The sequence below is a fragment of the Caretta caretta genome, chromosome 2, assembly GCF_965140235.1.
Source record: "Caretta caretta isolate rCarCar2 chromosome 2, rCarCar1.hap1, whole genome shotgun sequence".
NCBI classification, from domain to species: domain Eukaryota; kingdom Metazoa; phylum Chordata; order Testudines; family Cheloniidae; genus Caretta; species Caretta caretta.
The window spans coordinates 57,231,985-57,259,619 of NC_134207.1; the positions used below are offsets into that span (position 1 = coordinate 57,231,985).

The window sequence follows — 27,635 nt, forward strand, 5'->3', positions numbered from 1 at the left end:
CCACCGATTGGGGACACAACATGGCCCTCGATTACCTACCCTTTTTCCACCATGGTGGAGCAGCTCCTGCTAGCTGTCTCCAAGCCCGTAGAGTGCGGGCTGCGAACTACATCTCCCAGCATGCAATACTTCCGGGGGACACGGGCTGCCGTGGCATGCTGGGACCTGGGCTTGGTAAACCGTCCAAGGCCAGGAGGCTGGAACGCTTTCTGTCCCTATGGTGGTGGCAGGCGGCGCTAACCTTTGACCTATCGGAAGTGATTGTGAGGCAGCTGGCCCGGAACAGGGGGCCCTGCGAGCAGGGAGTGGAGGCAGCGAAGCTGACACAAGTGAGTCCCCGCCACGGCCGGCTGGAGTGGAGGGAGCGCGAGCTGAGAGGCTGCCCCCGCCCCCGTTTCGTCTCGCGGCGGGAGGAGGGTCGCCGCCGCCGCCGAGGCTTTTCCTCCTGAGGGAGGAGCGGGCCTCGCCCTCTGCTAGCCGGGCCAGGGCCCAGGCCCCGCTCCGAGAAGCGGCCACCCCCTGGGCGGAAATCTTATTACTCATCCCTGGGCGGGGGGAGGCTGGGGGCGTGTTCAGGGCTCGGGGCGGCCTGAGGGAGGCTCAGGGGTGTGCCAGGGGTAGGGGTAGGAACAGTCTCATTGGAATCCACACACCGACAACAAAAATCCTCTCTCAAGCAGTCCTGTAACTGTTGCTCTGCTTTGACGGCTTCCTCCGCCAGTGGGGGAGCCGCCTCCTTCCCCTCCCCTCCCTAAAGAGAGAGAAATAATTCCGTTACAAAAATCCCAAGGATGGAGGTATTTAGGAACCTTTTTAAGGTAGGTTACGGTGCTTAGGTACCAAAGTGAGATTTGCCTTGAGATAGATGTGATTGTTTCCTTCCTTTTAAACCTGACCTGCTAGTCTAAATGCTCTTAAATATCTGTAGGGAGTAAAGTAATGTATTTGTGTGAAGAAAAGAGAAACTAAAGTTTCTCATTAATGATAGTCTTCTTTCACAAGTTGCAATATCCAGCATCTGTGTTACAGCTTGTGAGTGAAGACTGGCACTAAACGGAAAGGACAAATATCCACACACCTTTCTTTCCTATTATATTTCACGCACTTCTGATCACTTACAGATCATTAAAACCATTTAGACTACAGGGTTCATGCTTGGGGGAAGGGAGAAAATCCTATATAGCACAAGGCCCCTCTTGCTTTGATCTCCAAATACCATAATGTTCTTTGAGTAAAAATGCTGGATATCTTTTGAACCTTCTCTGTACTAGGGCTGCCACTGATCAGGTGAGTTGGGAATGGTACAGGTGGGAAAAGCTTTGTAAAGTTCCCTACATAGACAGTGCCTTAGAGATAGGAGTGTGGAAGACTTGGGTTTGGCATTGGTATAGTGAAATAAAGGGGTGGCTGGGTTCTACTTTAAAACAAGAAAGAATTTTGTGTTAAATGAGGAGGCAGAAAATAACTTATGCCAGGATTGAAGGCAGAGGTATTTAAAGAACAGTGTACTAGAAGTTTTCTCCTTATGCACAATCATTTTCTTTGACTGTTCCCTTCACATTCTCCCCCACATTCCCCAAAATTACCTATATGTCTATGTAAAGGGTAAATGGTTTTGAAGACTTTCTTGATGCAATATTTCTGTATCATTGTTCATATTTCTCATGTTGTATGCAGGCAGATTAGACTTGAGTGTTCACTTTGTAATTAGAATGCTACAAATAATACTCTAGGGGGAATTCTACACAACTGTGCGCATGCAGAATTTGCAGATTTCTTTGCGTCCCTGCAGAAAAATGACTTTCTGATGGGGAAGCAAAGGGAAGCTGCAAGAGTGTTTATGTATCCTTCTGCAGCAACGCAGGGGCATGTGGTTTCAGGCACCTGGAGCAGCTGGCAGAGAGGTAAATCACTGGGGAGAGGAGGGCTGGAGGTGCCCTGGCTGGTTCTGGGTCAGACCCTCCCTCCAAGCTCTGGGCACCCCTGTCAAGACTTATTCCCTGCACCTGCACTCCCTAGCCCACCCAGGACTTGGGATGCCCCAGGTGGTGGCTTGGTGGTGGGTAAGGAGTGCACTTTCCCTGCATGGAGTGGCTGGGTCTGGGTCAGACCCACCTCTAGAATCCTCTCCTACCGCCCACCCCTGCTTCCTGTCCCCATTGCTCCTCAGCCGCAGGGGGGAGGGGTCACTATGGGGAGCTGCTCCCTCAGCTACCCAACCCCTGTGCATCCCGATGCCCCCACCATCTGGCCCTCCCTGCTGAGCCCCCACACCCCCAGCCCTGTCCCCCCTCCCGCATCTGGACCCCCACCCCTGCACTCAGACCACCAACAGCTGAGCCCGACACACAGGAAACCCCACTGCGACAAGCCCCGATGCCTATGCACCTGGACTACCCTGACGAGCCCCTTGCACCCAGACCCTCACCCCATTGAGCCCCAACCAGCTGCATTCGGACCCCCCCCCACCCCTCAGCCTTGAGCCAGCTGAATTGCAAATAGATGTGCAAGTTTTCTTTCACATTGCTCTATTAATATACTTCAGTCCTGATCTGCACAAAAGCCCAGATCACAAAGGTATCTAGACTCCAACTTCCATAGAAATCAGTAGAAATTAGGAATCTAAATATCTTTGTGAATCTGGATGTAACTCATCTTTCAGTTCTGTTTCTCCTGAGCAGTAAATGCACTTACAAGAAATTGTGTGGTAACTATGTGAAGTAAACCCATGACAGCGGGGCCTAGAATAACATTAAAACGTAATCACCTAGAATGTAAACAGAACTTAAAACTATACTTTTGTAGGTGAAAAGCTAATGCATTAGCCCACTGCTCCACCTAGCCTATTTGTTTATTGATCAATATTTTGTAGAAATATAGGGCTAGAAGGGACATTGAGGTCATCTAGTCCATCCCCCTGCACAGATGCAGGATCAAGAATACCTAGATCATCCCTGACAGGCGTTTGTCTAACCTGTTCTTAAAAACCTCCAGTGACTGGGATTCCACAGGGAAGCCTATCCAGTACTTAGCAATCCTTGTAGGGTACGTCTACACAGCAGAAGAAAACCTGTGGTTGGCCTGTGCCAGCCGACTTGGGCCATTTTGTTGCTGTGTAGATTTCTGGGCTTGGGTTGGAGTCCGAGCTCTAGGACCCTGCTCATACCACTATACTCCCCCAGATTCTTTTCAGTAGCACAACTGTCTGGCCAAAGATTCACCATTTTGTATTTGTGCCTTAGATTTTTTCCTTCCTAAGTGCAGTACTTTGCATTTTTTTAAATTTAATTTTGATGATTTCAGACCAGCTCTCCAATTTGCTGAGGTCACTTTGAGTTTTAATCTTGTCCTCCAAGGTGCTTGCAACCTCTCCCAGCTGGGTGTCATCCACAAAATTTATAAGCATACTCTCTGCGCCATTATCTAAGTCATTCTTGAGAATATTGAATAATACTGGACCCAGGACAGATCCCAGCAGAACGCCACTAGACACATCCTCCCTTTTTGACGATGAACCATTGATAAACTTTGAGTGTTTTCTCCAACTAGTTATGCAACCACCTTCTAGTAATTTTAATCTAAACTACAGAAATGTGATCTGCTTATGAGACTGTCGTGTGGGGCTGCATCAAAAGTCTTACTCAGATAATGATAAATCATGTCTATTGCTTCCCCTCTACCCTTCCATCCACTAGACTGCTCAGTGAAGGAAATTAAGTTGGTTTAGCATGATTTGTTCTTAAAAAATCTATGTTGGATATTAATTATTACCCTGTTATCCTGGATGTGCTTACAAATTGTTTAATAATTATATCTTTCCAGGTTTCAAAGTTAGGCTGGCTGGTCTATGATTCCCAGGTCCTCTTTGTTCCCTCTCTAAAAATAGGTAGTATGTTTGTCCTTTCCCAGTCTTCTGGGACTTCACATGTGCTCCCATGAGTTCTCAAAGATAATTACTAATGGTTCCAAGATTGCTTCAGCTAGTTCCTTAAATACCCAACCCTAGGGTGAATTTCATCAGATCCTGCTGACTTGAATACATTTAGCTTATCTAACTTGTCTTTAGCCTGTTTTTTCTGCATTCTGGATTTTGTTCCTTCTCCCTCGTTGTTAATATTAATTGTTCTAGGCATCTGATCTCAATTAACCTCTATAGTGAAGACTGAAGTAAAATGGGCATTAAATGCCTCCGCCTTCTTGATGTCATGTGCTATTAGCTCTCCTTCCCCATTAAGTAGTGGGCCTACACTTTCTGTGGTCTTTCTCCTGTGCCTAATGTATTTACAAAACTCTCTTCTTATTGCCATTTATGTCCCTTGCTAGTAGTAATTCATGTAGTTCCTTACCCTTTCTGATTTTGTCCCTACACACACTTCTGTATTTATTTGTGTAAAGATGACATTTTGAAAACTTTAGGGGTGTGAACTCTCTGAATCATATTTGACTTGTATGCTAATGTACTGATGGTGAAGGCACTCATATTACTTCCTTGGTATATTGAAAAAATGGATATAATAGAGTACATTAAAAGTAAGATGTAATATGTTGTTGGAGCACACATAGCTAGATGTTAATATTCTAAAACTACTATGGCCAAAATCTGCCCTCAGTTGTCTTTAATTACCATAAATTAGTTAAGTATGCTGTCATTATGAATTTGTTATCCAGTGGACACAGTAGCTACTATTTTACTGGAACAGATAAATATGTCTTTGCATATCTATATTTGACTGTTATTTCAGTGGCTCTCAACCTTTCCAGACTACTGCACCCCTTTCAGGAGTCTGATTTGTCTTGTGTACCCCCAAGTTTCACCTCACTTAAAACTACTTGCTTACAAAATTAGGCATAAAAATACAAAAGTGTCAGCACACTGTTACTGGAAAAATTGCTTACTTGCTCATTTTTACCCTATAATTATAAAATCAACTGGAATATAAATATTTTACTTACATTTCAGTGTATAGTATATAGAGCAGTATAAACAAGTCATTATATGAAATTTTAGTTTGTACTGACTTTGCTTTTTTTTTTTTTCTGTAGCCTGTTGTAAAACTAGGCAAATATCTAGATGAGTTGATGTACTCCCTGAAAGACATCTGAATATCCCCAGGGTTGAGAACCACCGGTTTATTGAACCATCTAAGTGGCCCACTGCTTGCACGCTGATATTTACCAGATGGCCTAACAGTCTTCATTCTCACATGCATAACACTAACTGGGTAAAACTTTGAGTATTGATGTACTTACTAGTACTTTTAAATACGTGTCTGGTCTTGCATATGCTTGGCAGCTGATGCTGAATTTCTTTAGATGACATTTGAAGAGAGCCGTTTTAAAAAATTATACTGTCTAAACCTCTCTTCAAATTATTTTAGTTTGCAGACTGAAGACTGTTCCATTGTTTTGCCAGTAGTCATATCCCAGTATGAATTTTTTTAGCATCTTTATGGGGAAAATCTCTAGGGCTAAATGGTGCTTCTAGGTACAACCTTGATCAAAAGGTGGTCTGTAAATTGCATGTCTCCTGAATAGCGTGGGTGATATTGTGCTTCAAACATACCTCCAAGCCACAACTCCCTCCATTTCTTCTTACTATGGGAGGAGGGTGTGGTAATAACTTGCTGCTGACCTATACCACAAGCACATTGACACCCATGGAAATGGCTGGTGGGTTGCATGATAGTTCCAAGGTGCTATTCATTTTCCTCCAGTCCCTGCCTGACAGCTTGGCAGGCATGTGTGTTGAAGGGGTTAGAGTGTGTACTGTGCTCCAACTTTTGCATGTCCGGACCCAAGGTCAGGGTAGTCTGCATAGGGCTGTAATTGGGGGCGCTTTTTAAAATACCCACTCAGGAGTGTGTCAGTCATATTGTAACCCTACATGTTTGTTTGACCAATCAATGTCAATTCTTATTTTTTTAATCTAATATGGTATTTTACCTTCAGCAGTATCATATCTGGATGCTTCAGAGAGGCAAAGAACAGATATAAAGCACCTACTCTATTGTAATATTTGTACCACAGGTTGGAAAAAAAAAAATTTGACTCCTGCAGGCTAATATCCTGAAGCATATTATTTGATTACTTTTGCAGTTGCAAATGTTAGTGATTTAGAACATCATTCAGCCCTCTTTATTATCAGGCTACAGCTTATCCATGGCCTTCCTCAGCAGTAGATTTGCCATGAGACTGCCTTTTAAAATTTTTCTATTTTCATTATTCTGAATATATTATTTTTTAATTTCATCATCTTTCTTATTTTGCAACAAGAAAGATAAAAACAAGATGCTATTCTGTCTTCACTAATTTCACCGTTCACAGTCTTGAATGCCTCAATTGTCATTTGTTAGAAGGAGAAATCATGCAAGACCAATCCTGACTGTTTTCAGCACTTATGCAAGCATTAAATTTCTGTAATTCATGGCACACTTCCTCATGTGAGAATAGTTTGACATTCTGCTTCTGATTTGGAATTAACAGTAAACAATTTTCATTGATGTGTATGGAGTAGCGCCCCCTCCACTCCAATAATCCTTATTACAGGGAGCAACTGTTATTGAAATCTGAGAGCTTGCTACAAGCAGATCACTTGGCATCTTCTAAAAACCTGTTCACTATTCAGTAACAAATGTATTCCTCTTTGAAGTATCTGACTGGAGACATGTGGGAAAAGTCTCTAGTATTTAGATAAAATTTATTTAAGAAATTTTCTGCTGGGGAGGTTTGCAGCAATATAATATTAATTAAAAACCAGTTAATTCTGAATAAAATAGGAAATGTTCATAGCTGTTGACTTATTGCAAGAGTCCCAAACATTGTTGAATTAGAGTTAAGGTTCTAAATACATATCAATAACTTAAGAGTATCTTTGCTTTTAAAAATGAACATCTGAAAGCTAGGAAATTCAAGTTAAGGGGGAAAAAATGTGGCTACTATATAGAAAATGCTGGGTTAATGGTTTAGGGTCCCTCAACTTTGTCCTTGTATCTCAATAATCCTGTATATCTCTATGTAAAAGAGGCTGTATAAATCAACCATCCTGGATGTCATATTGACTCTGGATTCTTTGCAATCATATTAATTCCTGGTCAAAACTGTCAACAACTTAAACCATGTTCCACTTGGTTTGTGCAGCAGAGAATACATAACCTGCAAGGATATACCAGATCTAAGATCCATACTGTTGTGGATAGGAAATGGTTAAAATAGTCGTTGAGAGGAGGGGGAGGCCCAAAACCCAAATGTCAGATGTTGACACTGAGAGAGGAGTTGAGTGGGCTTCTGATTTACATTGCAGCTTTCTTAATTTTGGTTAAAAGAAAAGGAGTACTTGTGGCACCTTAGAGACTAACCAATTTATTTGAGCATAAGCTTTCGTGAGCTACAGCTCACTTCATGGGATGCATACTGTGGAAAGTTTAGAAGATCTTACTATATACACACAAAACATGAAAAAACACCTCCTCCCACCCCACTCTCCTGCTGGTAATAGCTTATCTAAAGTGATCACTCTCCTTACAATGTGTATGATAATCAAGGTGGGCTGTCTGTAGGCAAGGACTGGCCTGTTTCCCAAGATTTGTGAGAGTGTTGGGTCATCCTTCAGGATAGGTTGTAGATCCTTAATAATGCGTTGGAGGGGTTTTAGTTGGGGGCTGAAGGTGACGGCTAGTGGCGTTCTGTTATTTTCTTTGTTAGGCCTGTCCTGTAGTAGGTGACTTCTGGGAACTCTTCTGGCTCTGTCAATCTGTTTCTTCACTTCCGCAGGTGGGTATTGTAGTTGTAAGAATCTTTAGATCTTCTAAACTTTCCACAGTATGCATCTGATGAAGTGAGCTGTAGCTCACGAAAACTTATGCTCAAATAAATTGGTTAGTCTCTAAGGTGCCACAAGTACTGCTTTTCTTTTTGCGAATACAGACTAACATGGCTGTTACTCTGAAACCTTAATTTTGGTTGATTCTGAAACAACTGCACAGAGTTGTATACAATGCTGAACTGCAACAACTTCTGTGTGCGGAGAAGGTAACAGGCACCTGGCATACATTATGCTGCAAAACAGTTTGAAGTAGGAAAATTATGTACAATAATTGATTAAAAATCCTTACTCTTACAAAATACATGAATTTTAACACCCACACAGCATATTTAAGGCACTGGTATAAGACTAATTTTTAATTACGGATGAATTTTGTTTCTCAATTTAGAGAAACCAGTGACCGTTTTTCCATGTCTGTCAAATAATTAATTTTGTGAAAATCATAAATAGATATAAATATTATTTTGGGTAAGGTGAATCGTTTAGCAACTTTGTAAACACTTTACAATTCTGTTGTAGGGTTTTTTCCTGTTTTGCCTCTAAATGTTTTGCTTTGTGTTTTCTGTGTTTATGTAAAGGAAATGGTGTCGGAATTGTTGCTAACCAAACATGCTTGCACTTTGGGAGTTAAGCAAGGTTGCTTAGCTGCCTGTTTGGTAATATCACATAAGCCTCTACCCTAAAGAGATGCTCCAGAGGCGGAAACCAACAGAATGTCTAGTATTCATCTTTGTTATTTAGGTGGGTTCTCCGTGGACTGGGCAGGGAAAGGCCATATAATAAAGGAAGGCACCATGCACTAGTGACTAGAGCAGATGACTAGCAGTTAGGAGATTTGGATCCTCTTCCTGACTGGCACTGACTTAATGTGACCTTGATTAAGTCACTTAGGGCAAGTTTTCCACAAGTACTCAGTCCCGTAAATGTGTATTTGTATTTAAATTCCTAGTGGAATTTTCAAAAGTACCTGTTCTGCATATTTAGGTCCCTAATATTGGCCCTTAACCTTGGTTTCAGTTTTTCCCTCTGTAAAGTGAGGTTAATACTTAAGTAAGGTGCTTCCAGATTCTCAGAAGAAACATGGTATTTAAGTGTTATGACACTTCCCAGGGGTAGTCAAGGTTGTGAGGCACCTCACTACCGCCTGCCCTTAGTCTGAAGAAGCTTTGTCTGTGTCTGCTGTCCATCCGCTCCCTGACTCCACTGGTCATAGGCAACACAAGCACTTCTCTCTTAGCCAACACAGGTTCCGCTGTCCCTCTGCAGGTTAGCAATAGACATGCTATGAGCATCCCCCTAGAATGTCCAGCCCTTGATCCATAGGATGTTCTTTGGGAGTAGCCAACCTGTGAATTCTCTAAAACGGTACCCTGCCAGCTTACCAGTGCACCTTAGATTGCCGCTCCACTTAACAGACAGCATTTAAATAAACTTTTGCTTGTTTTACTATAAAAATATCTAACAACGAGTAGGGATTCAAATGATAGCAAGTAGAAATATTGGAAACATAGTTACATATAAAATAAAATCATAAGTAGCTTTCTAGAAGCTAGACTTGTTTACCTAGTTACTTTCAGGTCTCATAGGGCAAATATTAATATAATATTATAATATAATGTAATATCCAGTGTATTACAGCCAGGCTTGGCTGTGATCTTCCATTCACAGGACAAGTCACGCTATCAGGTTGCCTCCTCAGTGGTTAAAAAATCCAGGAGGGGATCTCTGTCCCTCAGATATACTTCAACAATCCATTTTCTTTACTCAAATGGGATCCCCTCCTGCTGTTCTGTTTTATTCCTGTACATTTTCTCTTGATTAGCATTTTGGCTCCATATTCAAATAGGCCTGTATTGTGAAGTAGACAATACACACTAAAAAGCTTCTATTACCCACTGCCTGGAACCCAACTACTTATTACCTGCCTTACATTCTCAAAACGTTTTGAGTTAACTTCCAGTATAGATACATAACTCTTTTTTAATATGATCTGTACATACATTTTGAAATGATGATGGCCAGTAGGGTACTGGCTCTCAGATCTCGTATGCCACCCTTTTGGTGTAATTTTGTGGATTATTATGCATATATGTGACCTAGGGGATCCCTGTAGAACTCTTTGCATCCTCAGTGCACTCTGCTAGTTGGCATCAAGAGGTCTCTGGGTCACAAATGTAAACTGCTACTAGAAAATGTACTGATTAATCTGCTCTTATAAGGGGATGCACTTAAATTACTTGACTTGCCTATTTCTAACTTATTACTAATTAAATAATGCTTATGACCACTTCCAGCTCAATTGGGAAAGACTAGGTATAGCTGACAACTTCAAAGTAATCCTTGCTGGATAAAGCATTGAATTGTGAGTACAGCCTTCTGTGTGAGACTTTGTGTGTGCAAAAACTGTATATGGGGAAAGGTGTCTGAAAGCAGTAAAATCTGAAGTATAACTTGTGACATTCTTTACCCTTGCACCCTTCTAACCACTTTCAAATTTTATTTTTTTATTTCTGGATTTTTCTGTTTCTGGGGTATTAAAATAACAAATTAGATAGGCATCAACATCAAATACAGTTGCCTTCATTCATCCTATTTTTCAGTTTTCTGTGGCTCATTGTTTCCCATTGGCTGGGGAAAGAAAGCTGGTTGCAGCTTGCTCTGGATCATATTGAATTTGCTCCAGTTATCCTGAGGGTAGTTGCTGGAAAACAGTACAATGCACTTGTTCTCTCACAAAATACTGCATTTATGGGAGATTATGTGCTACCTGTGTAGCACTCCTAGCCTCTTCTGACTGGGTGTAAGGGATTCTAATAGGCTGTCACTAGGTTACCTATTTTCTGTCCTTCCTGGGTTCAACTCACCCAGTTTCCCTTTTGTTTTCCTCCCATTTCCTCCTTTGTCTTAGCATTGCCATTTCCTTCTCCTCCACCCCTCCTGCTTTTTTCCTACTCAGGATTACACCTGCACTGCTGTTGCTGCTGGTAGTACTTTCCTAGCAGTAAAGTGGAATTGATGCTGTCTTAATCAGTTTCATTGCTACTGATTTTGAAGTATAGGGAATGGTTCTGTGGGTGGGGAAGGAAGCACAGGAGATCCTCTGCTAGAGGGTTCGAAAAAGAAAGATAAATATTACTTCCCCATCTCCAGCTGTGTATCATACCTACTTGGCTCTTGCACTGAACGCTTTCCTCATACTGCAACAGGAGTTGTAATAGTCTGGGAATATAATGTGGTAAAATCTCATTCCATGGTTAGTGGTAGAAGGGACAGAGAGGTGCCAATTGATTCATAAAAATCTACAGGATCATAATTTCTATGATATCACCCTTTGTGTTGTGGCAGTTGGGAGTCTCTTCCTCCAGCTTCAGGTCTTCTGGTTGGTGGAAATTTAGATAATATCCTCTGATAACCAACTCAACCCATTTCTTTCTTTCAAAAGGCCATCGCCCACAAACAAAATGGTACAAACCTGGAACAGTTATGTAGATAAACAGTTGAGAAAATGTTTAAAAGTCAACTTTTTTTTAAAATTATACTTTCAACAGGGATGCATTGCTTACATAAAAGACATGCATCTTGGCTAATCCTAGGGAAGCTAGCCTTGGCATGTAGAACTGAAAACATGTTTTTCATCAGTCATTGTCAGTGTCGACTATGTCTACAAAATGCTGTTAGACATGTCACACCGATCCTTGTCTACGTCACAGTCACACATCTTTGTACAAGGTAGGCTGCTGGCCGAACATTTGCAGAGTGGTGATCATCTGGTCTTTGTACACAAGCATTTGATTAGCTGAAGGATTGATTTTGGGAGCTTGTGTAACTTCAGGTTTCAGGTAGCAGCCGTGTTAGTCTGTATTCGCAAAAAGAAAAGGAGTACTTGTGGCACCTTAGAAACTAACAAATTTATTTGAGCATAAGCTTTCGTGAGCTACAGCTCACTTCATACTGATCACACCAAAGACATATCCATGTCCACTAGGGGAGGGTAGTTTTGGTTCCCCCCAGCATTATAGAATGCCATTGCTTGATGATTTGCCATCTTGATATCAAGTATAAATACACCCCTTTTGGGGGGGCAGTTTTTCTTCATTTGTCCATTCCTTGGAAAACATCCATCAATATAGCTCTGCAAGCATTGTAATGTTGGTCTTCAAATGCTAAACTTGGCATAGAAATGCCTACAGTCCATTTGACCTCATCAGTGACTGTCTCAGCCATTCTGAGCACCTTTAGAATGAGGAGAGAGTCTTTGGTGGCTGAATCAAATGCCCTCCAGTAAGATAATTTGGTCTTTCCAGACAACCTTCCAGTGTCCCATCCTGAAAGGACATGGAAACCTGGCAGTGCGGCAGCTTTTAATGGTTCAAATGATAGGAACACATCTCTGAAAGATATACAGCGATTCTGCTCCTAAGCAGCAGGTACAAAAACAGAATCTTGCTGAAGTCTTGGGTAATGTCTCACAGAGCACTAGAACAGTAGCACCTCTCTTTGTGACATTTGATGGCATGCAAGATAATTTTAGTGTGCACCTCCTCATGGGAACTATAAAGAAACACCACTGAGGAGCTTGAGGACATACCTGTATTACTGCATGCAACAGCAAAATTCTTTGAGCAATGCAAAGGCACAGTGGAGCATTTTTTCTGCAAAGTATGTAGTTGACTCTTCCTTCATGCAAATATGAGACTAGCTTCTTCACTGTGACATTGAAGATATTTGTTGAGTCAATGATTTTTGTTTTGGGCAAATACAAGACCACAAAGTGTCTTCTTTCTAGTAATATTTTTAATTGATTCTTCTACACAGGTGTCAGACATGAAGTGGATTTTGTCAGAGGTCCAGTATTTTCTTTGTAACCTCATAATGAAATATTCGTCAAATCATGGGCAGATATTAACTGTACCTCGTTTGTCGAGAGCTTATTCCTCAGCCATATCATGTATGATTGCTACACTGAAAGGCCTTTGCTAGCATAACGTACTGGTCATGTAGTCTATGGGTGCTGGCTAAGAAAGACCATGCAAGAAGAGCATTAATTTTCTTTTTGCCTGGCACGTATGCATTGTTCTGTCACATTCAAACATCAGTTGTGGTACCCTGGAGAACTCATACTTTCCCAGTCTTGTAAATCAACATCATGATGAGATCTGGATGTGACCAGGAGAGAAGCAAACCATGACCTATGGTTAACTTTTTGTAACAGTCCATGCACCTTCACTTTGATTTTCTTTGCATACAAACACAACTTTAGTCTGTTCTTGATTGGGACCCATAGATTGACAGAACCTTGGATAATTCTTTGGGTCTTGACTCGTGTGAAGCCTTCGAAACCCAAAGTATCCATTCGACTGACATATTTAGCTATCTTATCACTGAATAGTGCTTTTGTCATGATATTAATGAGCTCTGCTCTGTCATATGCTAATACAATTTGAATAAGCTCATCCTGTAGCTTTAAAATTGCCCTTTCTTGGCATTTAACACTACCTAATGAGTCTAGATGTTGCTCGGTTACTTCTGGGGAAGTCATCCCTCCATGATTAATGTTTGGTTTGAAATTCGATGGAGTTCTGGGGTTGTCAGGAAAGAGCATTTGGCTGCTGTTATGGCCACCTACCCCGAACAATTTTCATTGCTCTGTTTTCATTTTCTAGGACTTCGTCTGAACCAAGTGCACAGAAGGGAACTGATAACCTTTTAACAGCCCAATTTCCTTTTCAGAATTCTTCCCATATGTCAGCATCAGACTCTTCTAAACTTCTTATTTTAGCAAGGTACCAGACAAGCATTGCGGAATAGTTTGATTAAATCTAAAAAAAAAAAGTATGTCACGTAGTCTTCCAGTGCTGCAAGGTGCAAATTCCAGTTAGCGCTCCCACAGATCAAATAAAGAGCAGCAAAGACTCAGCCCTCTTCATGTATCACCATATCATCCCAAAAGTTGGCTTTGCTGTCGATTCAACCTGATCCAAATTGCTTGATCCGTTCTGCGATATTGCAGCTCTCCATCATATGCAGTAGGTCATTGAGAGACTGCATGTGTGGAACTGGTCTCGCAAGTCCTGTACACATTAGTAAATGATTTCAAACACATGTATGTTATGTAACTATATGCAAACCATTTGTGGATGGATTCAACTAACTCCTGGCTAGATGCTAACATCTTAACCAGTGCCTCATTATTATTCTTTGCATAATGAACAAAGCTGATGGTCAATACTACTGAACTGCTTTTTTTACCAATAATGGCAAATCAGCTTGAAGCACTCATTCCGTTTTATATAGTAATCTGAAACATTAAAAAAAATTAATCCAAGTATCATTCTAAGCATTAACTGGTAATACAATACTGTCAGTCAAGAGCCACAATTTAACTTCGTGAGAGCTGCATGTGTGACATGCCTGTGTTAAGTATAATTAAAACATTTTTTCAAATATCTATCTATGCAATTGTTCTAGGTTTGTCATGTTTGGTACCATTGTGTTTGTAGGAGAAAGGGCATTTGAGTGATACCCAACTCAACCCACTTCTGACAACATTATCAAAATTTCCACCAACCAGAGGTCCTGAAGTTGGGAGCCAGGATTGGGGGTAGGGGGACAGTGACTCCTCCAACAACACCATAGAGTGACAACACTGAAATTATGATTCTGTCGATTTTTTTTTTTTTTTTTTTTTTTATAAATTGACACCTGCCTTACTTTTCTACCTTTAACTTTTCTACCATTAACCTTTCTACCATTACATATGCTTCTAGCCTATAAAGTGAAATTAGGTTTGTTTCAGTATTACGCTGCTCCTGAGGAAGTGCTATGTGCAGGAATAGCAACATTTATGACTTCCCTGCGGGAGTTCCCATGGAAATATCAAGAACAGGGTGAGCACAGGGAAAATAGGGAATTTGTATGAGCATGTGCACAATTTAACCCTCAGAAAATTTTAGACTCAGAAGTACGCCGGACCCTTGCTAGAACGCGCGTCTATATAACGCAAATTTTGATATACCATGGTTGCAGCCATGGATCCCAAATTTAAGTACAGTACAATTTTTTTGAGTTTTAAGTGACCTTGTGTTCATTACCTTATAATTCATGCAAGATTGCTGGAGGAAAGACACATACTGTATCAGTCTGATGAGGAATTCGATTTCGAGGGATTTACAGAGGAGAAAGTTGGAAGAACAGATATGAAGTGGATTCAGGAGCTGTCCCAGCAACTGTCTGGGCTCGGGGTAACTGTTCAGCCACAAAATATTGAGTCCTGGATAAGAGGCAACGATGAAGCAGAAGAATTTTGTCCCGTTTCTGAAAGTCTAACGGATGACCAAATTCTTCAGGTAGTACGACCAAACAACATTCCAGAAGCTGAAGAATTGGCCTTCGCTGTGGAAGAAGGGGAAGATGAAGTGGACATCGTTCCAACGTCAGCTGTGACCGTAGTTGGTTTAGAGACTGCTTTGAGATGGTTTGAGACACAAGACGTTGAGCCTATAAAAATTATGCAGCTACCCAGTTCGCTAAGCGGAAGCAGCACAGCAGCAAGAAGCAAAAGCAACTCACTGACATTTTTTAAAAAAAAACTAGATTAGTTTATTGTAATGTCTACTTTAAATCTCTAATAAAGCAACACTTTCTTTCTCGTTTGTTTCCTTCAAGTAGGAGTTTATTTTCTAAGGTTTTCTATACTTTATGGATGGTGAAGGTAATTAGCACTACAAAAATTTCTATACGCATATTTATATATATAGTGTACATAAATTTCTCTATGGCATTCCATACGCGAAGACGGAAGTTCATGGCACCTGAAAGCGGACAGTCAAAACAAAGCACACAAAGCATTTAACCAAATCCATTAAAAACGCTTCCATTTTAAAACACAATTTCCACTGACACCCGTGGTGAGTACTGTATCTTGTAGACTTGTTTTTCGCGACAGTTCTGAGTTTTGATGCTATCGTTAGCCCGCTATAACCTGGAAATACACAACTACATATACCTGTATTGAAATTTCAGTCACAAAAATATAATTTCATTTTAATGCTGTCCCTGCTATAATGCAGTACTTGGCATGGATCCCAAATCCCGCGTTCTAGCAAGGGTCCAGTGTATGTGATGGTCAGGAGTGTCTCACCTATAAGATTACTGGTTCAAATTTGGCTTTGGTCCATAAGAAAAAAAATTTTCCTTTAATTTTTTTCCTCGGTAAAATGGGTATAATACGTTGTTTGGTGGCCTTTGTAAACGGAGTTGAACAGTGGCTTCCATTCTTTTCATGACACCGCCTGGCACCACTGTTTAGTCTTACTAAACACAGATGGCATGAATAGGTATGCAGACTGAACTACCCTCTCATGCAGAGACTGACAAATTTCAGGCCTTGTTATATTTCTCAGCAAGTAGATATGAAAGGTGGAAGGTTCCCCAGTAATGTTCAGGAGCTGGTCCCTGGTGAGAAGTGTCTCTGCCACTAGTCACTGGAAAGGACTGTTTTCTCTACTGGATTTTGTCTCTACCCTGCTCAGAGTTCTCTTTATCAGCCTCTGGCTAATAGGTATATTATTAATGTCAAGCTTCTATGATCCCACTCCCAAACTAGTGGAAAGGAAAAGGGGCTTTCTCTCTCTTTGTTTCTCCCGCTTTCCCACAAGGTTTCTTGTCTCCATTTCTCTATCCCTCCATCAGTGTGGGAGATAGGGGGAGGGGGAAGAAAGAGGTCTTCTGGTACTCTATCTTTGCCCTAGCCTCCCTTTTATGGTCCTTCTTTGTAGTGAATAATTCCGGTGCCTGCCTCTGCTGTTACTCACAGCTTTCCTAAGGAGTAGAAAGAATCACTAAGAATTCTTGACATTTTCATTACTGTCCACAGAGTTCTGAGTAGCATGTGTGAAACTGACCAGAATATTGTTAACTTCACTGCTACTGGTGCTGTTTTCCTGAGTCTCTAGGAAGCCCACAACATTCTATTAATATGTGTTCATTTTCATGCTTCGAGGGTTACCCCCAAATAAATGTAAGGAGTTGGTAAGTGGGTGAGTGGAATTTATCTTTCAAGCTGTCCTAGAGTTGTCTTTTTCCAGAGCATAACTGGAGTGACATACAAAGAAACTGGAATTGCTGTTATCCATACTGGAATTATTTTGCAGATGAAGGCTTCAGTTTTTACACTTGTTTAGCCTTGAACCTTTCACCGGTATTAACTGCACTGTGACACAAAGTGCTTATTTTTCTTCTGTTTTTTTCTTACAGGAATTTTGCCATTGTAGTAGCAAAATCTATGTACACAGATTTCTCCCCTAAAGTTCTCGAAACTATAACTAGCTTTTCTAAGAACCTTGACTGCTAAAGGTTTAAAACTTTATTTTTACAACATGTAAGGTGAAATCTTTCACATAGTCAGCTTTCACTTTGTAAAGCTTGTGAGAATCTGATGCATAGAGAACACATCCTGAAACTTGAATCTACTGAATACTTCTAATCAGACTTGTATGTCATCATGAAAATTTTCTTTATACCTAGAACATCAGTCTTTATAGTAGATCACTTAAACTCTGACTTATGAAATTACTACTAAAAAGTAATTTTGACGCTTGTGTCAATACTTCTTGTTTTCAGACCATCTTACAGTGAAAGCTGCTGTCGCAAAGCAATAAACATTTAATAAGGAGAGAATGGGTAAGTTAATTTTTTAACAAACATCTTTTCATATTTTTAAAACATGAAACACGTTGGGAGGCTTTTAGAATGATGATGGAATTGAGTAGGAAAGGGCTCTGAATTTTGGAGGTTGCATTTTTAAGCTTTACGTAACAATTAATTTTGCTTACTATGTCATCGTAATTAACTTAATTTTACGTGCTTGGAGCTGCCCTATCTTTCTCCATTCAAATGACTGCATAGTGAGAAAATAGCCAGCTTTTAACGTGGGCTTAGGTGGATTCAATTATTTTTATGGACACTGACACCTTCCCAGCTGTATTTCTTTTTAGCAACTTGAGCTTTTGCATTAATAGTAATTGGTGGAAAATCCTCATCTAATAATTTATATAGTAATTTTATTTTGATTAACCCTGATAGTCCTGAGAGTAAGCCACGTTTTCCTAACTGACTGCAAGACATAATTAACAAGACTCTTTACAAGTTCAGTACGTATTTGGTACACTTAATCTCTAATGTTTCCTTAACAAAAGAAATCATTGATTTGTTTTTGGGTGGCAGAAGAAATGACATTTACTAATAATTACTGATTAAATTCCCATCTTCAAAAGTACATCTCTCTTCTCTTACCACCTCTGGATTCTGCTGGAAGGAAGTAAATTTATCACCTACCTTTCTTATAATCATACTTTTCTTATTGTACTGACTGCAGATATTGAGGGTGTCTAGCATCTTACTGATTATGTACAAATTAAAATAAATAAGCACATTAATACAACCCTGAAATGGAATCTTATGTAGAATATACAGTTCATTAACTTCTCTTTAAAGAAACTTTAATGCTATTTACTATAGTAACTTATGTAAACGTATATTATTTTTGTGGAAACACACACTACCTGAAAATAGACTTTTATAAATACAACTTCTAATTTTAAATTGAATTAAAGTGGTGTTTTGCTTTTTTTATCACTTCAGGTTTTGAAACTTTTTTGAATCTTTCTGTAGTCTTCCCTTGGATCACCCAAAGGCACAAGTTGAAATCTAATTAATGGTGTGCGGGAGGGGTAAGAGAGGGAAAGGAGTTTCAGGTATTATGCTCTCTGCCTAATTTTGTTGTTTTACAGTGACATTTACTATTACTTAAATAATTTTTTTCCTGCTGTTGTGTGAGTCACATAAACAGAGGAAACTATTTTCAGTTTTTTTCTACTGTAGACAGCACTTTGAACAAAGAACATTTTGTTTACTCTTTGTTGCAGTAAACTTACGTTACTTGCAATAATAAGTAAACTTTCCTCAAATTGACTTTTTAAAGTTGTTGCGGTTCCTTTTTAAATGAATGCGTTAATGCAGGCAAAGACTTTTATTCTGTGAATTGCTCTCTTAGAAGCATGACAACAGATAATGCCTGTAAGAAGAGATGTTTCTTCTTCATTTGGCAAATTCTTAATTACTGTGTTCTAATGTATTAACGCTAGAAACATGACCTTTCCCTGGTAATACGACTTCATGAGGATTGTTTAACAGCCACTTCAGAGCAAGCAGAAAGTATAGTCTCAGATTTGAGTGGCAGGGTTTATTTTTATTATATAAAGGAAAAAATTAACCCTGAATAGACTTTGCTAGAAAAAGAAATAATGTCTGAAATTATGTTTTGACCCATTGGTCAGGGACAAGGGAATGAGGGGACAGATCAGTAACAGTATATTAAAACTAAATTAGCTCGCTAAGAAACAAAGCTGAAAAATTCAGCCGATAGCAAAACTTAAACTTTAAAAGAAACAAACAACTTCCTCGTCTTATCCTCCACCCTCTCCTTTGCTACCTTGCATTTCTTTATTTCTTTGGTCTTTCAGAAGTAAGTGCACTGAGGCTTCATGCTTGTAATAAAGGCATAAGCTGTACTGGCTTTCTTCATACTATGAAAGTACTAACCAGATATTCTGAAAGTATCATTTAATCTGTTTTCTGTTATAGATGGAGAAGAGAAAACATACGGTGGGTGTGAGGGCCCTGATGCTATGTATGTGAAGTTGATATCCTCTGATGGTCATGAGTTTATTGTAAAAAGAGAGCATGCGTTAACATCAGGAACAATAAAAGCTATGTTGAGTGGTCCAGGTAGGTGCAATGTGTTTTGTAGCATCTTGTAATTCAGTTATTTCACTTTCCTATTTTGTGGAGTGTTTGGATTTGTATAATCTGTTATATAAAAGTTGAATTTCTATTATGAATAGTGACTAGTCCCAGTCCAGATTGGTTTCTGTTCCTATGTGAACAATTCAGCTTTATCAAGTCTTGTATTATCAGTTTTATGTATATATTCATGTGCCAACTGTATATGAAGTCTTTGGGTGCTATCATAAGACAAGCAATTACAATTACTACTATTTTTGTCTGTGGAAGTGATTTTCCCCCCTCCCATTCCTTCAAATGGCATATAGGTGGGGGAGAGGATTCATTAAGATTAGGAGAAGGCTACATTTTAAAATCTTTCAGTTACTGATAGCCAAAACTAATTGCTACAATCCCCATCTTGAAATTCCCTTGGATATCACTGGGGTGGGTACAGTCTGAAACTTGGAGTGTGCCCCAAATGTGCTGATTCTGCTCCATCCCTACTCAACCACTGGGCTCTGGAGAAGTCTGGGCTCTGCACTGTTTCCAACTCTTATGATTCTTTTGCTAGTGATGGGCACGGCTGGAGCCTAATCTTGTGAGGATGCCCAAGCTGTAATCCTTAACAGACAAGTCTTTTGATTGGTCATCTACTCTAGTTCCCCACCTCCTGGGTCTAAACAATCAGTTGAGCTGCTGCAGGCAGAACTCTCCCCCTGCTTCCATCACTCAGTAACTCAAAGCTATTATCTTGGGATTGGGCATGGGAGCTAAAGAGCCCAGCAACTCAGGGCAGCTCTGCTCCCTCCTTCCGTCTCCTCTTGTATGAGTAATGGGGACAGGATAGCACCTCTGCTTTCCCCCACCTCCCCTCTCCCTTCTTGCAACACTTAGCCTGGGATGGGGGGTGGGGTGGTGAAGAGCCCTTGGAGCTGCCCGCCCCCCCAGTCCTGGAAGGTGAAGAGGGGACAGTACTGCAGCCACCAGCACTGGGAAAGGAGGGTAAAGAATCCCGGGAGGAGAGCAGAGGTGAGGCTGGAGTAATGTGCTGATGGTGGGAATGGGCAGAACTAATGAGGGAGGTGGGGACAGGATTGACTTAGGAGACTGGGAGCAGAACTAATTGCAGAGTAGGGGATGGGCAAATGATGGGGTGAGAGTTCGTGTAGCAAGGGCAAAAAATCACCTTACCCGATAAACTTGGGAGAGTGGGTAACATGAAGTCTTGCACACTGGGGTTGGGCAGGGGAAGTTCAAAAATTAAAAAACAAAACAAAAAAACAGTATAGATGTTTTTTTGTTTTGTTTTTTAATCTCATGATTTTGGGGGCTTACTCATGACTTTATTTTTGGCAATATTGGGGTAGTTACACAGCCTTAATCTTAATTTGTTGTCACGGGCTATACTGGGGGAGTTCAGAGCAGCCTTTTGCCTCCTGCTTCTCTCCCTTTCCTCAGGTTGGCTCTGCAGGAGGGTGCTACCTGCCCACTCCTTACTCCTGGCTCTCCAGAACTCCTCTTTAGGCCCTTGCAGTGTGAGTCTCCCCGGCCGCTCCTGACAAGTGCCTGAGCTGGCTGCACAACATCCAGCTGGTCCACTTCCAAACCATGCCCAGAAAACATCTGTGTACACTTATGCATCATGCCATCTACTTTCTTGCCCTTGTGTCCTGCCCCAACACCACGTTGTGAGGCCAGCTGAGAAGGGCAAGGAACTCTGAGCCAATCTGTACTCCACTCTGGTTCCATGATACACTGGGTATATTTGTTGGCAGCTCCTTTGGAGAGTTATGAGTATGAACATGTACTTACTGTGGGTCACGAACTCCCCTGATGCCTGTCACTTCTGTGATAAGAGGGAGACCCATGCACGCATCTATGTAGAATGCATCATCTTGCAGCCCCTCTTACTGAGGTTCTAGCTTCACTTTTCGCCACATTTCCTGATCTGTGCACACCTGTCACTTCAGGAGGATGAAGCTGGATATAGGGGGCACTCTGTGACTGGGTGGGGTCTATTTCCAGTCCCTCATTCAATCACATGTCTGGACAGAGCTCCTCTGGGGAGTGTACATTGACTCATTAGATGCCTTTTGAGGAGCAGCAGGTGCTATCTGGAGTTCTATGCTTGGTGTTCCCTTCTGGTTCTCTGATTTTTCAACCTTTGACCTCACTCCTGTAGCTTTTTTTTTTCCCCCTCCCTCTCCCGCCCCCCCTTTGTTGTCCGATGCACTCACTTGTAGCCTGAGCTGAGTGGTTCCTCCTCTTAGCTGAGGGGGTGGTCCTTTAGTTTTAGGTGGGCCTATATCTGCCTGTCCCACATCTGCAAATAGTAGTACATGGCTGTGACTCTGTGGGCGAGGCTTGCCAATTAAGAATCAAAAAGGGCTACAGCAGCAGGAAGGAGGAAGAGTCCAGTATAATCAGGTTCCATGGCTGAGCACATTGTGTATAAAAAATCATCAAGGTAAAACTGTTCACAAGTGAAAAGATTCTAGCTGCCAGATAGACAAATTATATCTGGAGATATAGCAAATGGTCTGTGAATATGAACCTATATTAAAACTGAAGGGGCCAAAACCAAACTGTGCATCCGAATCCTCTTAAATTTCAGGGACAAAAGGGCATTCAGACTTAGATTTGGGTATATGAAGTCATCTCATGACCGATTCTGGGCCTCCTCCAAAACTGCAAGGGGGTTTATATTGGCTAGTTACACCGCATTGGCTGTTCTCTAGTTAGTGATTAGATTCACATTTTTGAATTCACCATTCTGTCACATCTTTAACAAAAACCCACCAAAAATATTCATTCGGAATACCATCAAAATAGGTGGGAACACCTGCTGAACAGCTTCTGCTGGAATATCCTGAGCAAGAGTCTGGTCCAGACGTGGTAAAGACTACATCATAAGATGACAAAAAAAAATACAAAGCACCTCCAACTTTCATTTGGCTGATTGTGAGTTTTTGGCTGAAAGTGTCACCAAAAACACTTGAGTCTTCAGTGCCATTTAAATCAAAACCCAAATTTTTTAACTAAACTTTGAATATCTGTGTACATGGATCTCACTCGTTGGTGCATTTGCACCCACCATACAGGATATGAGAATCTTTTAACCAGCAGTTTTCCTTGGGGCCATGCATACATCTTGCATGCCCTTGCACTGCTGCTCCCAAGACAATAAAGGGCAAAGCCACCCCAGCTGCTACTCAGTTCCTTCTTGCTGCCTCTGGTCGTGAGTCATAACAGCTTCATTGTCCTCTGACCTACAGTAGTCCTATCTTGTTACATTGTTACTGTACCTAATTCTTTTATATATTTTTTTTTTCTCTACAACTTTGTGGTGGTGTTTTTGTGGTTTGCTTGGTTGTTAGCAGCCCATTGGCCAAAAAAAAAAAAAATCTCAAAATTAGGTAGGTTTTTTGTTAGCTAGCTGCCATGGTATTGTGGCTGCCAGCAGTATGACTGAGTCAAAATCTCCAGTTTTTAAATTCTGCCTATCATGCAACATTGTGATTTATCTGAATGAGGGACACATCAAATGACTTTTTTGCTTAGGAAAAGGCCATATCCTCCGCAATGTGTGCAGTTTGCAAATCTTTTTCAAAATGCGTCTAGTAAGCCAGGGAGATGCCCTTAAAGTGAAGGAGAAATCCGTGAGAGGAGCATCTGACTCAAAAGTTGTTCCTGGATCTCCTTCAGAACCTCATTCAGAGAGTGCTCCATCTATAAAAGATGTCACTCCAGGTTCCCAGAGAACAAAGAGAGCTCATTCAGTCTTTGAGTTCTTTGACATTGAATTTCAAATTTCCTTATCCTCCCTGGCCATGGGAGAAGGGAGCACAGCTCCAAGTCTGGTCCTTGGCACTGCTCAGAATTTCCAGTACCATGTAAGAAAAACCCATGGAATCTTCATTCCAGAGATTTGGCTAAATCTGCAGCCGTGAAGCTGGTATAACATTCAGCAACGAGAACCAATCCTGTGCCAGTCAAAATCAACTTCAGAATCATCCATTAACATCTGTAATTGCTGGACATATGGACTTGTACACTTTTGTGACACTGTTTGCCAGGCTTTGCCTAAGACCATTTCAATGGTGACTGAGGTCTGTTTATCAACCAAGCGTTCTCTTTGAGAATTTGTACATATGGATCCCACTCTTGGTGATCAGTAAGGAGTCCACTTCTCTAGGAGGAGGGAATCTCAGAGCTTATCTAAATAAGGACTGTAGTACTACCCAACCAAAGTAAGCATCAGATCTGGAGGCTGACACCACTGAATAGTGTTGGTGAATGTATGAATGGAGTTCTATGTGGTTTCTCTGCAAATTCCAGCTATGGGAGATCTAAGAAATTCCTCCAGTGGTCACCAAACGTTTTACCTCATGCGCACCCTTTCCTCTATCCATGTCCTCTCCCTGCCCCGAGAGCCATGGCTGGGAACGTGGCCATGGCTCTGATGGGGGGATGTGGACGGGGTAAGGAGGCTGGGCCCACAGGTGGGGGTGAGGCTGGGGGCCGAGGCTGACAGGCAGGGGCTGGCAACTAGGGCACCTAGCGTGGAGCTCCAGGCAGGGAGCTGGGGCCAGAAACAGTGCTGGGTGGCGCTCCCTCCCTGTGCCCCCCCATATGTTCCTCCGTGCCCCCCTAGGAGGGCATGCCCCACAGTTTGGGGACCTCTGCCTTATAATAACTAGTTCTTTTGAGATGTTCTGTACATGTGGATCCTATGTGGACCCTCTGCCTGTAGCTTGAGTTTTACAGCCCAGAATCTTGATGAAGGAGACAGGAATAGCATTTGGGGATGCTCTGCCTTTTATGCCTTTGGGATGGATGACATGGGAGCATACAAGGTGCATGTGCAACACCAACAGACACTCGTGTTTTAAAAGATTCTGGTCTCAAGTGCATGTGCACCTAAGAGTGGGGTCCACGTGTACGGAACATCTCTAAGATGCACAATTACAGCAAGGTAAATAACTGCTCCTCCAGCCACACACAAAAAACTCTTCAGACCTAATAGAAGATTATGAAACGTGAAAACATTTAATGGATCTTGATTTCAATGATACTTGAATATTTATTTGATGTGGATGTTCCCTATTTAAGTTGCATGGCTTTATGAAGTGCGTTTTAAAATCTGCATTGCCTTCCCATTAAATTTGGGCTGGATTGTCTTCAGTAGTCTTGCCTAGATGTAATTGATTGGAAATTAGTAATAAATTCTGCTGATGATTCTCAAGATGGGAATAGAAGCTGTTTCGCTCTCAGAAGCTGTATTGGCTCTGCAGGGATAACAGGAGCCCTATTGTGGTAGGTGCTGTGCAAACACCCAAAGGGTAGACATGGTTCTTGCCTTAACGAGCATACAATATAATTAAAGACAAGACACAACAAGCAAATGACAAACTGTACAAAGGAAGGAAGTGTAATGGTAACAAACTTAGGTTATGTGGTGCCCCTGTTGTACAACCGGATGTTTTCAAATCATCTGAAAGGTTTATTTAAACAAACTAAATCGCGCTCCCTAGCAGCCAGGCCACGTGGTCATCATCGATAGACCTTGTTTCTTGTAGGTGTTTACATCAGTGTGGGTCTCACAGGGCTGAGTATGGAACTCTCAGAGAGCACTCCTAGCACAGACTGAGATCAGGATCAAATCTTTGCTCCACATATTGCTTGTAGGCAGTCAGATTAACCAAAACGAACAGAATATTTTTAAAGAAAGGTGATGGAAGTTGTCCTTGGCTCCAGTAATTGTGGCATGTCTTAACACACTATGTTATACAGCTTGTACACTGAAAATGTCTAATTCCTAACAAGAGACTACACTGACAAAGTATTCTAGATGAATTTGCACACATGCAATACAAATGTATTCATTATCAAGGGAACTTTGATGCTGATTCTTTCTTCCTTTTTTTAAACAGGTCAGTTTGCTGAAAATGAAACAAATGAGGTGAATTTTAGAGAGATTCCATCCCACGTCCTATCCAAAGTATGCATGTATTTCACCTACAAGGTTCGCTACACTAACAGCTCCACGGAGATTCCTGAATTCCCAATTGCACCTGAAATTGCACTGGAACTGCTGATGGCTGCAAACTTCTTAGATTGTTAAATAAAATAAATTATAATAAAAATGTAAAACTTTTTTCAGTATTTAATACCTGTAGTTCAGTTAGTAACTTTTTTCATATAGCATGCTGCGTGTGTGCGGTTGAGAACTGTAAAGTTCACTGCAGAGGCAATTATCTTCAAATCTGTTGCATAGCAATCATTCAAGTTTAAATTTGTTTTGCTGATTACACAAATAAGGCCCTTTTCACAAACAGACAAATAAATAAATATGCCAATTGGTAGATGGCTATGCCTTATCCTTTAGGTATGGCAGAACTTTATCTTTTAATGCAATACTCATTTAAAATACTGGAGTTTAGGCCAATGCTACTTAAAAGCTAATATTAGCTAAATGTGTAGGTGTTTAGCGTTTCTAACTTTCTCTCATTGTCGCAATTTTTAAACCTCTGAACTTGATCACCTTACAGGGTAATTGTCCTTTTAGCATAGCTGTAGCTTTAAGTTATATCAGCACTTGCATTATAAATCCCCTTTTTCAAGGATTTGTAAACTGGCAAACATTCACTTTGGGCTGAAAACAGTATCTAGGATAATTTTTTGTTTTGTTTTTTAATCAAAATTTAGCGGTGTTTTTAGAAATGGAAAAGTATACCTGGTTTATTTTTCAGTCATAACTTAATTTACCCCTTAGATCAATTTAAAATGTTCAGGTCACTTGTCTAATAAAAATGCATCCCTTCTGATAGTGGCTTACTAGAAAGAATTAAATAGCCATGTTAGTAACTAATAATAATTAGTGTTTGTATACTCTCTTCTGTTCTATATAAAATGTAAGTTTATTCATAATGTACTGTCACTTGACCTAATATACAAGATTAATAATAGCCTATAATGGCTGTTTTCCACTGTTTGTGATCAGTTATGTAAACTCTGTATTTACTCTCAGATCAAAGCCTTTTAAACTTCTTAAATATGGCTACCAAAGAGGTAGTTTTTCCCTTTTTTTTTTCTCTTCCTTCCCTCTCCCCTGCCTCCCCATTGCATATACAAGAAAAGCTGAATAGTGGAGGCCTTTTTGTTCTTCGTTGAAGTAAAGGGGTATTAAAAAGATGTTTGAGAATCTTTCATAGATTTCTTAAATATATCCAATGTTTCCACTAAGATTTTAAGGGGAGAGGGCAAGCCAACGATATTTACTCATTTTTGAGTGGAACATGTAATTGTCCGTTGTTCAATTCCTGCTGGTAATTGCCTGTCATACTCATTCTTCTCTCATGTCACAAAACAAGATTTCATAAAACAAACATGGTGAACAGTGTGACAATAAGTCTCTTTCTTTAAGAGGCAGGCTGGAGAATTCTACTACCAAAATAATTCTTAGAAGAGGATGATAAATCTAACTTCAGCAGTAAGATGCAATAGCTATTGTATTCTTGTGTAATTATTTTGTGCTTTGGGTGTTGGTATGAGACATTCAGCTGAAGCTAAAATGGCTTTGAGCACCCCAGGAAATGGAGTAGTGTTCGAGAATGCACTGCGCAGAATGTTCTTGCTGTTAAGAAAATTAACCTACAAATAAAGGTGTGTGCGGGGGAAGAAGCTAATGCAATTTACTTGATAGTGACATGGGTATGATAATAGACAAATGGAAACCTGCAACACTTATTCCCTGAGTTCAAAATAAATTTCGTAATGAAAAATTTTTAAAACTTAGTTTTTGTTGGTTTGTGACTGCTTATCTTTAAGCAGATTTTTATATGCGGAATCACATGTTCACAATTATGCTGTGAATAAATTGTAAATATATAAAATTGATATTTGGGTTACAGGTGGGCAAATTAGTGTGGATAAAAGATCCCACCCAAAACATTTCAACAAAATCATTTACAGACCTTAGGATGTTCAGTTCTTTCCTCCCCCATGTTTAAGCACTGCTTGTTGTAAC

General features: G+C 40.7%; 1 protein-coding gene across 3 annotated transcripts; it reads left to right on the forward strand.

Annotated features, from left to right (window-relative positions):
- Positions 1-169: 169 nt before the first annotated feature.
- On the forward strand, positions 170-27,399 carry ELOC (elongin C). 3 transcript variants are annotated; one of them, XM_048840974.2, is made up of 4 exons: positions 170-329; positions 17,444-17,503; positions 19,466-19,609; positions 25,540-27,399. In XM_048840974.2, the coding sequence occupies exons 2-4, from the start codon at positions 17,500-17,502 to the stop codon at positions 25,728-25,730; spliced, it is 339 nt and encodes a 112-aa protein (XP_048696931.1). In that variant the 5' UTR covers positions 170-329; positions 17,444-17,499; the 3' UTR covers positions 25,731-27,399. The 3 variants fall into 3 exon arrangements, with proteins under 3 accessions (XP_048696931.1, XP_048696933.1, XP_048696932.1); XM_048840976.2 differs by lacking the exon at positions 170-329 and adding an exon at positions 674-818; XM_048840975.2 differs by lacking the exon at positions 170-329 and adding an exon at positions 10,161-10,184.
- Positions 27,400-27,635: the final 236 nt, after the last annotated feature.

What these genes read in the sequence shown, in the direction of transcription:
- ELOC (XM_048840974.2), top strand. An exon ending in AGCTATGTTGAGTGGTCCAG is followed by an intron (nt 19,610 to 25,539) that starts GTAGGTGCAATG and finishes TTTTTTAAACAG; the next exon opens with GTCAGTTTGCTGAAAATGAA.